At 38.5% G+C, this 13,432-nt stretch overlaps 1 protein-coding gene across 1 annotated transcript; it reads right to left on the bottom strand.

Moving 5' to 3' along the window:
* Positions 1-12,311: 12,311 nt before the first annotated feature.
* Positions 12,312-13,079, bottom strand: LOC143883101 (uncharacterized). The gene has a single exon (XM_077386463.1). The coding sequence runs from the start codon at positions 13,077-13,079 to the stop codon at positions 12,312-12,314; it is 768 nt and encodes a 255-aa protein (XP_077242578.1).
* Positions 13,080-13,432: the final 353 nt, after the last annotated feature.

Raw genomic sequence — 13,432 nt, 5'->3', positions numbered from 1 at the left:
CTATGGTTTCTAATAAATTATTGGTTTAAACCTCTATGTTTTGAAAAACCTATAGTTTCTATATGGCTGGCATCACAGTTAAGAAGAATCTTGGATTTTCATCCCTAATGGATCAAAAGGGTAAAATTCTGGTTGTTAAAGAATTTTGGTAGACAACTTTGTTAATTTATTTCCTAAAATTCTGTCTGAACATGTCCAAATCTGATTAATTGGATTGGATTCCATCTTTTCCACGTAGTGATCATCTCGTCAAACCATGGTAATGCCTCTGGTTATTCTTTTAAGCCTTGTTTTCCATCTTTTCCACATAGTGAAAATGTTGTATATATCTGATAATTCTTTGTTTTGCAGGCGTCTTATGCTACGTCGAGATGCTGCCTCTCCAAGTTTCACAACTTCTTCTAGTCCCTGAAGTTGAGGAAAGCACATACCGATATGCTAGAGAGAAGCCCATTTGGGGCCTTGCTTAATCTTGAAGGTGTCAAATTGCACAAGGCAATATCGACTATCCTCGTGTGATCCTGGATACCGAAGTCGAGGGCATTTAAAATATGTGGCATATTAGTCCCCTTTGAGGTCAGGGATTTAGCATTGGCATTGAGCCTAAGCCTTATAGGGGATAGAATACGGATAGACTGGCATTCGACAGAGGAGGTAAAAGGTTAGAGGTTTGCCGGTGCTTGGGCGAGATTTGGTGAGATTGCAGATGTTATCATGGCAGAGTCCAGATCGGATGAGATTGCATCGGTCCAGGCGACAGTGAGACATGTGTTGCTGCTCCTGTGCTGCTCCGTGCTTTTTGCCCGGGCTGACCCTGTGGATCACAGGACAAAATTCTGCTTCTTCCCCTACTTAGGAGCAGAGACTGTGGGAAGAATTGCTTGGGCATACCCCGTCTACGACTTCCTGGTAGAGTCATTGGATTCATATTCCAAAAATGGGAAGATGGGATATATCGCCGGATGCGCTATTGTGCTACAGGTAAAGAGTACATATATTATATACATGATTAGTCTTTTGTAAGTATGGTTATTTGTTCTCTAAATACTGTATGTTTTCATTCCAGGTGTGGCTATTCAAGCATACTACCTTGTGGGTACCTTCAGCTCCAGATGCACATCCACGCCTATTGAAGTGGATCACAAGGATCGAAACACGGAGGAGTGACCAGGCAGCCCTTATCAGACAGATCCGTGATGGGAGGCTAAAGAAAACCCAGGTTAGACCTAGAGCTTCTGTACTCCCCTAGTACTCACTTCTTCTAACCGAGATTAACTATTCGATTTCAGGTTGTGAGGTGCCTACTACATCTTCTTCGAGAAGAGGGCCTCCTATCCGTCGCAGCTCGTCGAGAAGGCCTGGTATCCATCGCGGCAGATGAGGTCGAGGAGGCTGGTACTCTGATGGGAGAGGTAACGAACATCAATCTCTTTCTTGCATAGGGTCGATATATTCAGGTTATCTAAATTTCATTAATTATTCGTAGGTTGCTAAGACAGAACATGTCGGAAACGAAGAAAGCGTCCACGACATTCCCATTTCAGAGGGTTTCGTATCCGCCGTAGCAAATGAGGGCGAAGAGGCTGCTACTCCGATCACAGTGGTAAGGAACAACCCCTGTCTTTCTTACATAGGCTCGTCATATTCAAGTTCTCTAAATTTCCTCTATTGTTCATAGGATTATAAGAAAGAACCTTCCGCGACCGCCCCAGCAGATGAGGAATGCCTCAAAGACATTCGGATTTTAGAGGAAGAAACGATAGCGTCTATGACTGATATGTTACTAAAGGTACTGAATTTTAAGTCCATTTTCAATTACTATAGAGTCCATTCTCTGAGTGATATGTTAATAATTTTTTATTTTCGCTTTTCAGAGGAGCATACCTTTTAAGGGGAGGAGAGCGACAAAAAGAGATGCTAATAGGGAAGTGAAGGAAGAGCATGTGTCTATAAGCAAGGCTGATTTTGATTTGTTAGTGGAGAGGGTTAGAGAACTTGAAGGGACGTCAGTACGACATGAAAATAAAATAGCCGAGCTTAAGAGAATCATTGCCTCGGATGGAATGGAGGCCGAATGGGAGGATGAAGGAGAGGGGGAGATGATGAGAGGGGATGACCGAGGGGTGGTCGTCATTGAGAGCCAAGATTCCTTGGAGGAGGAAATAAAGCGGAATGTGATTTCCATCCCCGACAGTCCACTGAAACCTGTGGCAAAACTAATTTGGAGTATTGAGAGAGGAGTGAAGCTAGGTTTGAGGAAACAGAAACCCTCTCAATATACTAGTTCGCCGTATACGACTTTGGGGACTAAGAAGGTGAATGATAAAGCATTGGTGGTGGCAAAGCTGCAATGCCATTGGTTGCTCCCGAAGCTTTTTGCGCTTCCCCCAAGGTAAATCGGATTGAAGCCCTTTTGCAATATAGTTATCTAGCCTTTGTAAATCCTAAACTATCAGGTGTTTTGCAGCGAACGAGTTATACAGTTCAACGACGAGTACCTGTTTGCTGAGGACTTGCTTATCCTTAACAGCCCTATACAGTGGTTAAGTTCTCCGGTAAATATTTTAGTTATTTATTCTAGAGCTGAATTCTTTCACCATCAATATTTGTCTCAAATCTGTATATGTTATTTTACGTAGGTTATCAATGTATACGCCGAATATCTAAACGTCCGAGACGAAAATAACAGAAAGACGGAGAAAGAGCCTGTGTCTCCATCACCACCTTCCTCTATGTAAGAATAGATAGTTTTTCATTTCTAATCATTCTCTTTATAGTTTGTTCACAAGGTCCAAATTTATTTTGCTCACTCCATTAACTTCTCTTGTATTGCTTTTGTAGGATTGTTTAACTAGCAAAGACTACATCGGCCCTGATAGTGTTAAGAAGTTCGTCAAACGCTTAAACGAGTACACACCGGATAGCCTAAAAAGAGTCCTCTTCCCAGTGCATGTACCTCAGCATTGGATTCTCCTGGTCCTCGATATGGTGGATGAGAAGTTCTACATCTTCAACTCCTTGAAAGAGCAGGTCTACTATAGAGATGTTGTACCATTGGTGAGTTTGGGTTCCGCTTTCCTTGGTTATATTCAATGTATATAAAATCCTTAGCCTATATGGATTGTTTGATAGATATGATACCTTGAAGGGCTATAGTTAAGTAGGTGGGAGTTGGATGTAAGCAAGTTTAGAGTGGTAGAAGTTGAGAAGAGGCCCTTACAACTCAACAGGTATTAAATTTCACTTAAAATCAGTTTGGAAGTTTAAATTAATTGTGGAAGAGCGTGGTCGTGATGTGTTGTTGTTTTGCAGCAATGATTGCGGGCTGTTTGTGCTCAAGGAGATGGACTGCCTGGCACATGACGTTCCGCCAGAGTTCACTCAGGCAGATATAGAGCTGATGAGAGGACAATTGTTGGAGGACTTCTTAGAAGGCCGGTGTGGCACGGTTGTGAACTTGTAGGAGTTGAAGAACATGTAGGCTTGTCGATGATGAATTCCATTTGAAATGTAGATCATGTTTGATCTTTTGCTTTGGCTTTATTTTGATCTTTGGAGTTAGTGATGGCTATATCTTTCATTTGGAGCTTAACAATAGAACTATTAAATTCCAATAGGTATATCACGTGTGTTTGATAAATTCAGAAAGCAAAAGTGAAAGTTTCACCCTTTGAAGTTTTTTTTTACCTGATCTTGGAAGAGAATATAGATGTCATGACCTATATAACTCATCCCTCTCTATATTGGCCTTTTGAATTTACAGATAGAAGGGCATAGACATGATACTTTTTTTTTGTTATCAGTTAGATAGTTCTTTTTGCTTTCTCATATATGAAATATAATTTGCTCATAATTCTTTACATCATCATTGTAACCTGCGAGTGTAGTCTGTCTCAACTTGTAGCATGATTGTGCATTCATATGTTTCAAAGTAGTTGTTCAGTCATACATGGTCTTATTTTAGTTGCTTTTTATTCTCTATTGATGTAAATGAAATGAGTTGATCCAGTTGGGTTAAAATTGTTTACATAGAATTGGAAATGCTCAATCTTAGTTTAAACTCATGAATAAATATTCTATATATAGATTATTTCACCCTCCCTCTGATTTTCGTTTCAAAAGACATGTATATGTCCGAGGGCCTTGTCGCTGAATTCTAGTTTTGATGAAATCTATGCAAGTGTTGCAATTTTAGACCCTAGCTTCATGTATATACATAGGGTAAACAAGAAACCACCCATTTGAATCCACTTTTTCAGCAGAAACTTGAAATGAGCTGTTATGGAATTATTGTTTAGATATTGTGATGCCTGTGGCTGTTTGAGTAGGCTGATGTGGACCCCGATCCGAGAGAGAGGTGGGGGACGAACCCCTGACGGCCTCTGGATCATCCACGTGTGAAGGAGAGGTTTACCAAGGAACTCTCGAAACAGATGCCACCCTTATAGCATAGCACGAGTGGCGATAAATGAATGAGATACGTCTTGATCCGGAGCCAGGGCTCGAAACCAAGACGTACCTAAAATAAACTCAGAGACGCCATCCATGGATAGGCCATGGAACCCCAAAAACAAATTCTCTGTGCAATGGATAACCAGAAATATATATGGTCTCGTGCCTTATTACGAATGGAGAAGGTCCGAAGAGCACCCCCAATTCGCCCGAGTGCAACCACTTGGTCTCTTATGCCATTTATTATTTACTCCAAAGAGTTTTGGGCAAAATCATGTCAAATGAGAAAAAATATCCCCGAGCGGACGTCTACTTAATCATGCATGACTCTGGGATGAAATAATAAGCACATACAAAATAAAATAAAAGATATGTCACCTAAGCACAACTAGGTTATGAGTGACATGCCTAACTGGTGTCTAAGTTTTGGTGGATAAACACATGCAGGCTACAGCTAAAGGTATAAGGTCTGAACATGAAAGTAAGAAAACACAACAAATCATACAATATGACTCGATACGACATACGACGCAATACAACAAATCCTAAGACTCTAATGATTAAACCCGAGTCCTTGGATGGTCTGATGTTCATCCAAAGAAGCCTACGTATCCCCGCCTCCCCAAGAATCAGAGTCACGTAGTTCTTCGCACCTATTCTAAACTATGATGCCTAAGACATCTAAACCTCTATCCTAGACTTGGTCTAAAAGACCGGACTAGTTATTAAAGTTTCTTGTGCGATTATTTAAATTCCAATGGATTGTGAATTTTAGGACACCCTATATGCCCTAACTAAATGCAGGTGGTTCCTACAACCTATGTGTAACTAGGCAGTGTTTCCTAGGAAAAACAACAGGGGGACTAACGCATCCTATTCTAGTCATCAGTCGGCGATGTGGATCGCTAACTGACCGGACGGAGGCGCTCCTATAACTCTAGGACAAATCCCCTAACTCTAAAACAAGCACACAACAAACAAACAATACACCAAGGACAAACCCCTAACTCTAAAAAAAACTCTTTACCTAGGACAAAGTCCTAACTCTAGATAATGATTCCAAGCTGCACTACGTACCTCGTGAAAGAGGATCAAGCCAACGTAGTTCGAAAATCGAACTCTCCTAACCACCACTAAAAGACTAACACTCCAAATGATTTAAAGATTTTGATGTTTTAAATTTTTGATGTTTTTGAGTTTTCAAATATTTCAATGTTTTTGAATTTTAAAGTTTTCAAGTGTTTTTGATTTTTTGAAATTTTTATCTTTTCACCCTTTTGGTCAAAGACCTAAGGGAATATACAAAGCAATACCCTAGGGCTAACAGGGGAAACTCCTAAACTGGGTAAACTAAATGTCAAAGACAAGGAAATGATTTAAGATCTCAAAAGCCAAAGCTCTAATGAGACTGTGCTAGTCTCTAATAAAGAAGAGCGACGATAACACTAAGGAGAAACTCCTAATTAATAACACTATCAAAAGCGAAGGTAAATGAGTCAAAGACTCTCTAATAATACCACCTAAAGGACGAGTGAGTCAAAGACTCTCTAATAATACCACTAAAATGATGAATGAGTAAAAGACTCTCTAATAAAGCCACCAAAATAGGGGACGAATGAGTCAAAGACTCTCTGATAAAGCCACCAAAATAGGGGGTTTCTATAAGTGAGGCAAGGCATTCCTCCTATGGGTAAACTCTCTACCAAACTAAAGCGAACTCCCAAAGAGGGAAGCTCTAAATAATAAGGCTTGTTTCCAAGGGAACTGCCTTAATGAGACATAGTGTGTCTCCTAATATAACTCCATAATGAGACCACAATGGTCTCCTAAATGAGGGCTATATATGACTCTTTCATTGCCCTAGCAATGAAGGGCTACTCCTACCTAAAGGTGTCTAATGGACTAAGTTAGTCCTCTACTAGAGGGGCGCTCTATTTGAGGCTAGGCAAGCCTCTTATGGGTGCCTCTCTAATGAGACCAAGGTGGTCTCCAAAAGGAAAAACTATCTAGTGATACACAACAAGCCTCTTAAAAAGAGAGGCTCCGGCTAGCGCCATCACAGCTCTAGCAATGAATTTCAAATTCAAGGACATGAAATACGCATAATATCCTATGCAAGATAAAAGAAAAAAAATCCATGTGTAGTTATATTCTTGAATGATTAAAACTATAGTAGTTGTCAAAACATACTTATTTAAACTATTTGACAATCACTACTTAACAAAATAATTTCATACTATTACAAAAGTTGAACAGTGTCAAAATTCATGGCTCAGATATTTGCATTGATAACACTAAATTTAGGCAAAACCTCATAACAACTGATTACATTGGCAACTTGAGGATAAGCGAATCTTGACAATATTAAAATCATCAACAAGACAACAAGGGGAACAATTAAATTATTCTACCATATAAACAACCAAACCTTTCAAACCCCATTCAGCTCAAATAATCATATAACAAAAATGAAACTGAACACTCTATCATATGTCTATATTGTTTGAATAAACAAATCAAAATCCTGTCCCCAAAGTAAACATGAGATAAACAAACAACCTACTTACCGCTCTATACAAACAATATGGCAGTACTTACAATAAAATGACAAATAACATATAATTTCAAAGTGAATGACCCAATCTTGTCACTATATGCTTTAAATACCCAAAATGTATACACGACCTAAATAATTGAAATCATGGATTTTGCAGCAAACTCAATCCTCTTATATCTTTTCATACTATGCGAGGCACTCAGACAACCCTACTCATCATTACCAAAGTTCTTATAACTCTTAGTAAAAGAACCATATAATCAAGATCTGTTATAGTAAAATTGAATTTTAAATCAAGAGCTAGATTCTTCTATATATAAAAGACTTTTCAAAATGAACTACAAGCTTGATAGAAAAAATCAACAGAACAAAGTAAGCAAGTCATGAACATAACTAAAACATATCCATAGTCCCTATGTATGAATAATTCATGATGAATATAAATAACACATGATCCATCAACAACACTATCTCAAGTTATTTCTTATTATGATGTGTAATCACCAATATTTTCGTAGCTGCCCAATAATTACTATGACTATAGAAATAAAAAGGGGGAGCTGACTCATCAAGTGTTCAGAATTTTGACATGAGTAATCTCCGATTAAAGTGAACGTGCTAGGTTAATATGACTGATTCAATGGGAATACTAGAACTGAATGGTGCAGACATAATGACCTGTACACATGGGCGCCATTCTAGTTCAATACCTAGACAGAGCTTGTCCATTGTATTATTCCACATAAAGCAAACAGGGGAAATTACTCTTATATAAAGCCAATGAGTATGAACCATACGAAACAACCATATATATATATATATATATATATATATATATATATATATATATATATATATCTCGACGGAGCACCAACTTATCAATCATCCAAGGTTTAATTTATACTTCATGATCAAATGAACTATGAGAAATCATTACAAAATTCAATGGAAAAACTTGCACATTTAGTAGTAACAATGTTGGTTATTCTAGAAAACTTTTTCTCTTTCTCTTCTTATGAAAGAACTCGTGACAACTAAAACTCTTTGCATTTTCAAAGAGCCAATAGATAAAGAACTGTGTGAAAAGCATCTTAAATTTTCTATGAATACCTCCCAAAGTTTGTCTTCCAAAAATTCCTTCCTTCATAGGACATTTTCCAAGAATAACAAACTAGAGTATGTGATGCCAATGAAATCATGATATTACCCAACTCCCTTATATTTTCAATTGTATTAGCTCATTTTCATTTTGATAACTGCCCTTGAAGAGCATGGAAATTTAGAACAACGACAATATTAAGAAATGGCACTAGAAGGGAAAATAGCGAATTACAACTATGAAATTTACACATTAGAATTAAAAGAATATGAAGATCATGAGCTCTTTTAAATCATATCAAATCTTAAACTCTGTTATGTCAGAACAGAGAGTTAATTGAAAAGAAACTACCGAAAATCAGGAACCCAATCATCAAATATATTCTCCCCATTCATTCCTCCTACTTTTTATCCTAAAACAATAACCTGGCCAAGGACTGATTTTAAACACGTATAAACAGATGATGGTTCCTTTATAATTGTGATTCTAGCATACATGTGATCAAGCCAACTAGAACCAAGAATGAAATCCAGACATCAAGAGCACAATTCTATTTTGTCAATTTGACATTGCTCCAAATGCATCAAAAGATAAGCTAGACAAGATTTATGCATATTGAAACTGGATCAATCTAATACTATTTCCAATGTTATGATCTGCAATAATAAAGAATTTTGAAATTTAGAGCATACAGGTTTAGGTTATAGGCAATCTCCTTTAAAAAAACAGATTTGTGAAGAAAGCAAGATAAAGGAATCATTCCAAACCATTTTATTCAACAAACATTGATGAACAGAGAATGAGTCCACTTTAAGCACAAGGAGATTAGATTAGTAGTAGCGAGACAGAAATTCATTAACCAAACATAACAATGATAAGTACAGTTCCTGTTCAAACCAATATTTGTTAGGGAAACAATGAAGAAATTATTGAAGAAATTATCATATATCCCAAAATGAATCATGATCCCATGCTACTGAATGAATGTCCAAGGGAATTATAGTAACTTCCCGACTGAGCACAATCATACACTTGAAACGTACAATCAGTGACATATTACTAAATTGTGAGCAACTTTTCATAGCTTTTCAAGTGGAACTACAACCCAATACTACTAAGTGAACCCTACAGATCACAAAATTACATCCATATATCCAACAATGAATAACTAGGGGAAACTACCACAGATTACACAAATTTTACCATAGAATTTAAACCAGGAATTAATCACTTATTGCTAATTGAACTTCATAATGAAAACAGACCCAAAATTTTGAAGTAGTATTCCTAGAAAATGATAATCATAAAAAATAACAGTTATCGAGTAAAACTTGAGAAAAGAAAAAGATCTATTACCTTTTTGAAGAAAAATTTCCAAAAGTAAACAATTCCTCAGAGCTTTGATGCCAACATTAGAGATCTCTTCGATTTTAACAACGATGATCGAAATTGCTCCCAACTCTTTCTGAACTCACAGAAGATAACTCTCTAATTTCCCTCCTTTCATAGCTTTGCTCGAGGAAATCCAATTAAGGCTATAATAGAAACACTTCAACTCCAAGGAATGTACCGGATCTGCACAAGAGGATGTCAGATCTTGAATTTTTGAGAAGAAAACCACTAAACATAGGTTTTAGGGCAGACAATAGCAGATCTAGGATTTTTAAAACAGAAACAAAGGAAAATCAGCCGATCGCACGAAGAGGATAAGATCAATTCCAAGACCAAAACAGAAACAAAGTTCGGAATCTCGCCGGAGCTAGAAGAAGAAATCCAGATAAGAAAATAGATCGGAAAAGTATGATGATCGGCTGGAAGATGATCAGAGAAAATGGAATTGGATCGGAGAAGAAGAGTCGAAGTAGGGTTTGGATGGACAAAATGGTTTATGAAAGGAAATAGGGTTAAGGTGATGGTGGCCGGAATGGTGGTGAAAATGGGCAAAGGAAATGATAGGAGGTGGGTCTAATTGCGGATTCCGGCATGGATTATCGGAGAAGATGGATGATGGTCTCGCCGGAGTTTTGGCCGGAAAATAGTCAGAGAAGACGAGATTGATCTCTCTGAGATTTTTCAAAACCCTCTCTCTGCTCGTTTGGCTACAAATGAAGGAAGAGGATGGAAGATGTGGCGTGAAGTGCCCGGAGAAGAAGATCGGAGGGTTAGGGTTTCGGACGAGGGTTTTCTAGATCCAGATCTACTCTCTCTCTCTTAATCTCTCTGGAAATTTTCTAACGAAAATGAGAACTCTCCTCTTGATTTTTTTATATACTCATATGATGGTTGGGATATTAGCACACCACAAATGTGATGGGCGTGCGGTTTGATAAGGCGCGCCTGTCATATTTGTCTTATTATAGCCTCTCTTTGCTCACTCCAGGATAAACCATCCCCCTTTCGGATTGGTACTACGCACACCGTCCTGGTTTGTTGGCTAGGTGAACGCGCTCAGATCTCGACAAAATTTTGCAGGGACCCTGGTAGGTTCCTAACCTAGCTTAGGATGAAGTTTGGGGTTCTAATTCACTGATTTGGTAGAACTACTAACCAAATAACACTATTAAAGGTACAGTCAAAATGGGGTGTCTACAGCTGACCTCTAGTGTCATACAATAGCAGCCCTCCGCTGTCATTGGTAATGTTCATGGTAGCCCCAATACTAGTACCTCAATAAGATTTTTTTTTGGGTTCATGATCTGATCTCATGTTCTTATGCTGAAAGACCATGATTTCCTCGCATATAAAGTATGAGTTTTATGTTAAATGGAGAATTTGAACAACATTTAAAGATACTAAGGCTGAGTTTAGTTTTGTTTCCTCTATGCTACCTGTGACCATTATATTATTGAGTTCTCTTGTTGTAATACCTTTGGAGTGTAAGTCTGTATGTGTGTTAAAGTAGTAATTGTGTTGTTTTCCTTTATAAGAAAAAATCCAGGAATATGAATTACTCTTATACTATGGTAGTGAGCTGGATCCTTTGATTATGCTTGCAGTTCTTTTGCTTTTGATGAACAATGATAAATTATGGTTCTCTGTTAATACTTATGTTTAAGTAGGTGTAATTACTATGAAAGAGCCTCAAAATTGTTACATGGGAAATTACACTTATTAGCTATGTGCTCTCAACCATGGGAAATTAATGGGAATGTGAACAATTATAATGAGATATTGCGATTACTGCCCAATTCTCTGTTGTGTTTACACATCTGTTGCTCTGTTACATTTGGTGCTTCATTTTAAACATTTACCAGAAGTTAGTTCTGCAGGTGCGTTCACATATGCCATCAGCTTTAATCCTTCTTTTGACATCATTTTGTCGAGATCTTATTGTGATTATGGACTCATTGAATTTGGATCCTGCGACTCCCGAAGATGGGCATTTACTGAGGCTAAAGGCTGGGAAGATGCCAAACATCCTTTTTCATATCGACATTGTATTTGGTTTGTCTTTCTGTATCAACATTTTGAGTTAGTTTTCGGCCAGCTGCCTGCTTCAGGATAGATCGTTGAGACTTGAGATATGTCATAGTGTAGCCTTGTAGGAGTCATTCTTGTGGTGTGCCTGATAAACTATGAACTTGCTTGGTTGAAGGCGCGTAGAGCCGATCATTTCCTGAGATAGCAATGAATACTCAGTAAAGACTATGGTTATTCACTCAAATAACTGCATTCAAGTCCAAAGATATAACATTTTTTTATGCTTTATGTGCATGAGGTTTTGAGCTAATTTTTTGGAGTTATTTTTGAATTTTGTTTGGGAGAATCACAACCTTAACAATGAATTGCCTTTTAGTACATTACATATGTTGCACACAACGAGTAGAAAAAAATTGTTGTGAATAAGATGGGCTTTACCCGGATATGTATGTGGCACACATTCCAACACGAAACATGTGTGTCCTTCTATATGTGGATCTTAAGATGGGCTTTACCCTGTAGAATCCCTATATTAAGTGCATCCACAAATTACTACATCTTTCATTAGTTCTTGAACGAGAAACAAAATTTATATTGTTTTGAGCAGGACATTATGAAAGGAAATCGCTACAAAGAAAGGCACTGGAAGCTTCTTACTAAAAGACATTTATTGAGCCCTACTTATGATTAGTATATAAGTTTGGCCCCATGAAGCCTCATTTATGAATGCTCTAAGAAAAATATGAACTGTTGATTTTTATATACTATTGGCCCCATGATGTTCTACAATATCATTGGTGACTTTGTCTGAGGAATTACGATGGGCAGATTCTTACACGATCTCTTATTATGTCCAAGTTGACTGTAAGTACCGCACTTATGATGCACTCCTCTTTGCATCCCTCTCTCCGTTCTCCGTTTTTTCGGTCGGCCTGGCTGTCGTCTTGTTTTTGGCGGCAATATTAACGGCAAAGGATGGGTAGGCTCTAGCCATTGCGATCGGTCTAACGTGGGATAAATTACTCCATCGTATGTCCTTCGATATGTATCGGCATGATACCATTCCTCGCAGTAACTGTATGGGTCTCGTTGGTCCAGTTCCATGGCTGCTATCGCATGGGAGTACGGCATTCCCATCGTTTGGAACAAACGACACGTACATGTTTTCTTTTCTAAGTCCGCCTCATCAACGTGGTACTTGGACTTTACCTCATATTCGGTCCAACCACATTGGTGCGCCATATAACCACCTGCTAGAATACGTTCATTGGCCAACCAGTCTTCCGCGTTTGGGGTCAAACGAGTCGCCCACTTGCTACCTGCCTTCTGACGGTACTGAAAGAAGTCAGATAGTCTCCATCTTGTCTGTTCGACAAGTGCTGCAATAGGCAGCTCCCTTGCGTCCTTTAAAAGCGCATTGAAGCTCTCAGCTACGTTAATTGTCAGCATATTATATCTAGAACCTTCAAAATACGTGCTGGCCCAATTTCGTTTAGGAATCGTCGATATCCATTTCTCTACGCTTTTACTCATGCTTTTAATACTCTCCATCGCATCTTTAAAAGCACCCTCCCTTAGAAAATATGTAGCATTCATAAAAAGCGTCCGGAGATGTTCACTCTTAAATTTTCCATGGAAGTTGGCACTGAGGTGGTGGATGCAATAGAAATGGTGCGACCCGGGCAGAGCTTCCGCTACGGCTCTAGGCAACCCCTTCATCCGGTCGGACCCAATCGTGATGACATCTCATCCTGTCGAAATGAAATTCTAACTGAACAAATGCAGGAACCATACCCAACTATCATACATCTCGGCCTCGACTACTGCAAGTGCCAGCGAGAATAACCCATTGTTGCCATCTATCGCAGTTGCGGCTAGTAGAGTCCCCCTGTACTTCCCCCCGC

Source organism: Tasmannia lanceolata, unplaced genomic scaffold (assembly GCF_043159265.1).
Source record: "Tasmannia lanceolata isolate RefF3 unplaced genomic scaffold, GAP_Taslan_0.1 ptg000008l, whole genome shotgun sequence".
Lineage (NCBI taxonomy): Eukaryota > Viridiplantae > Streptophyta > Magnoliopsida > Canellales > Winteraceae > Tasmannia > Tasmannia lanceolata.
The sequence above is the reverse complement of the archived record's forward strand: the minus strand, read 5'-3'. Positions and strand labels throughout refer to the sequence as shown.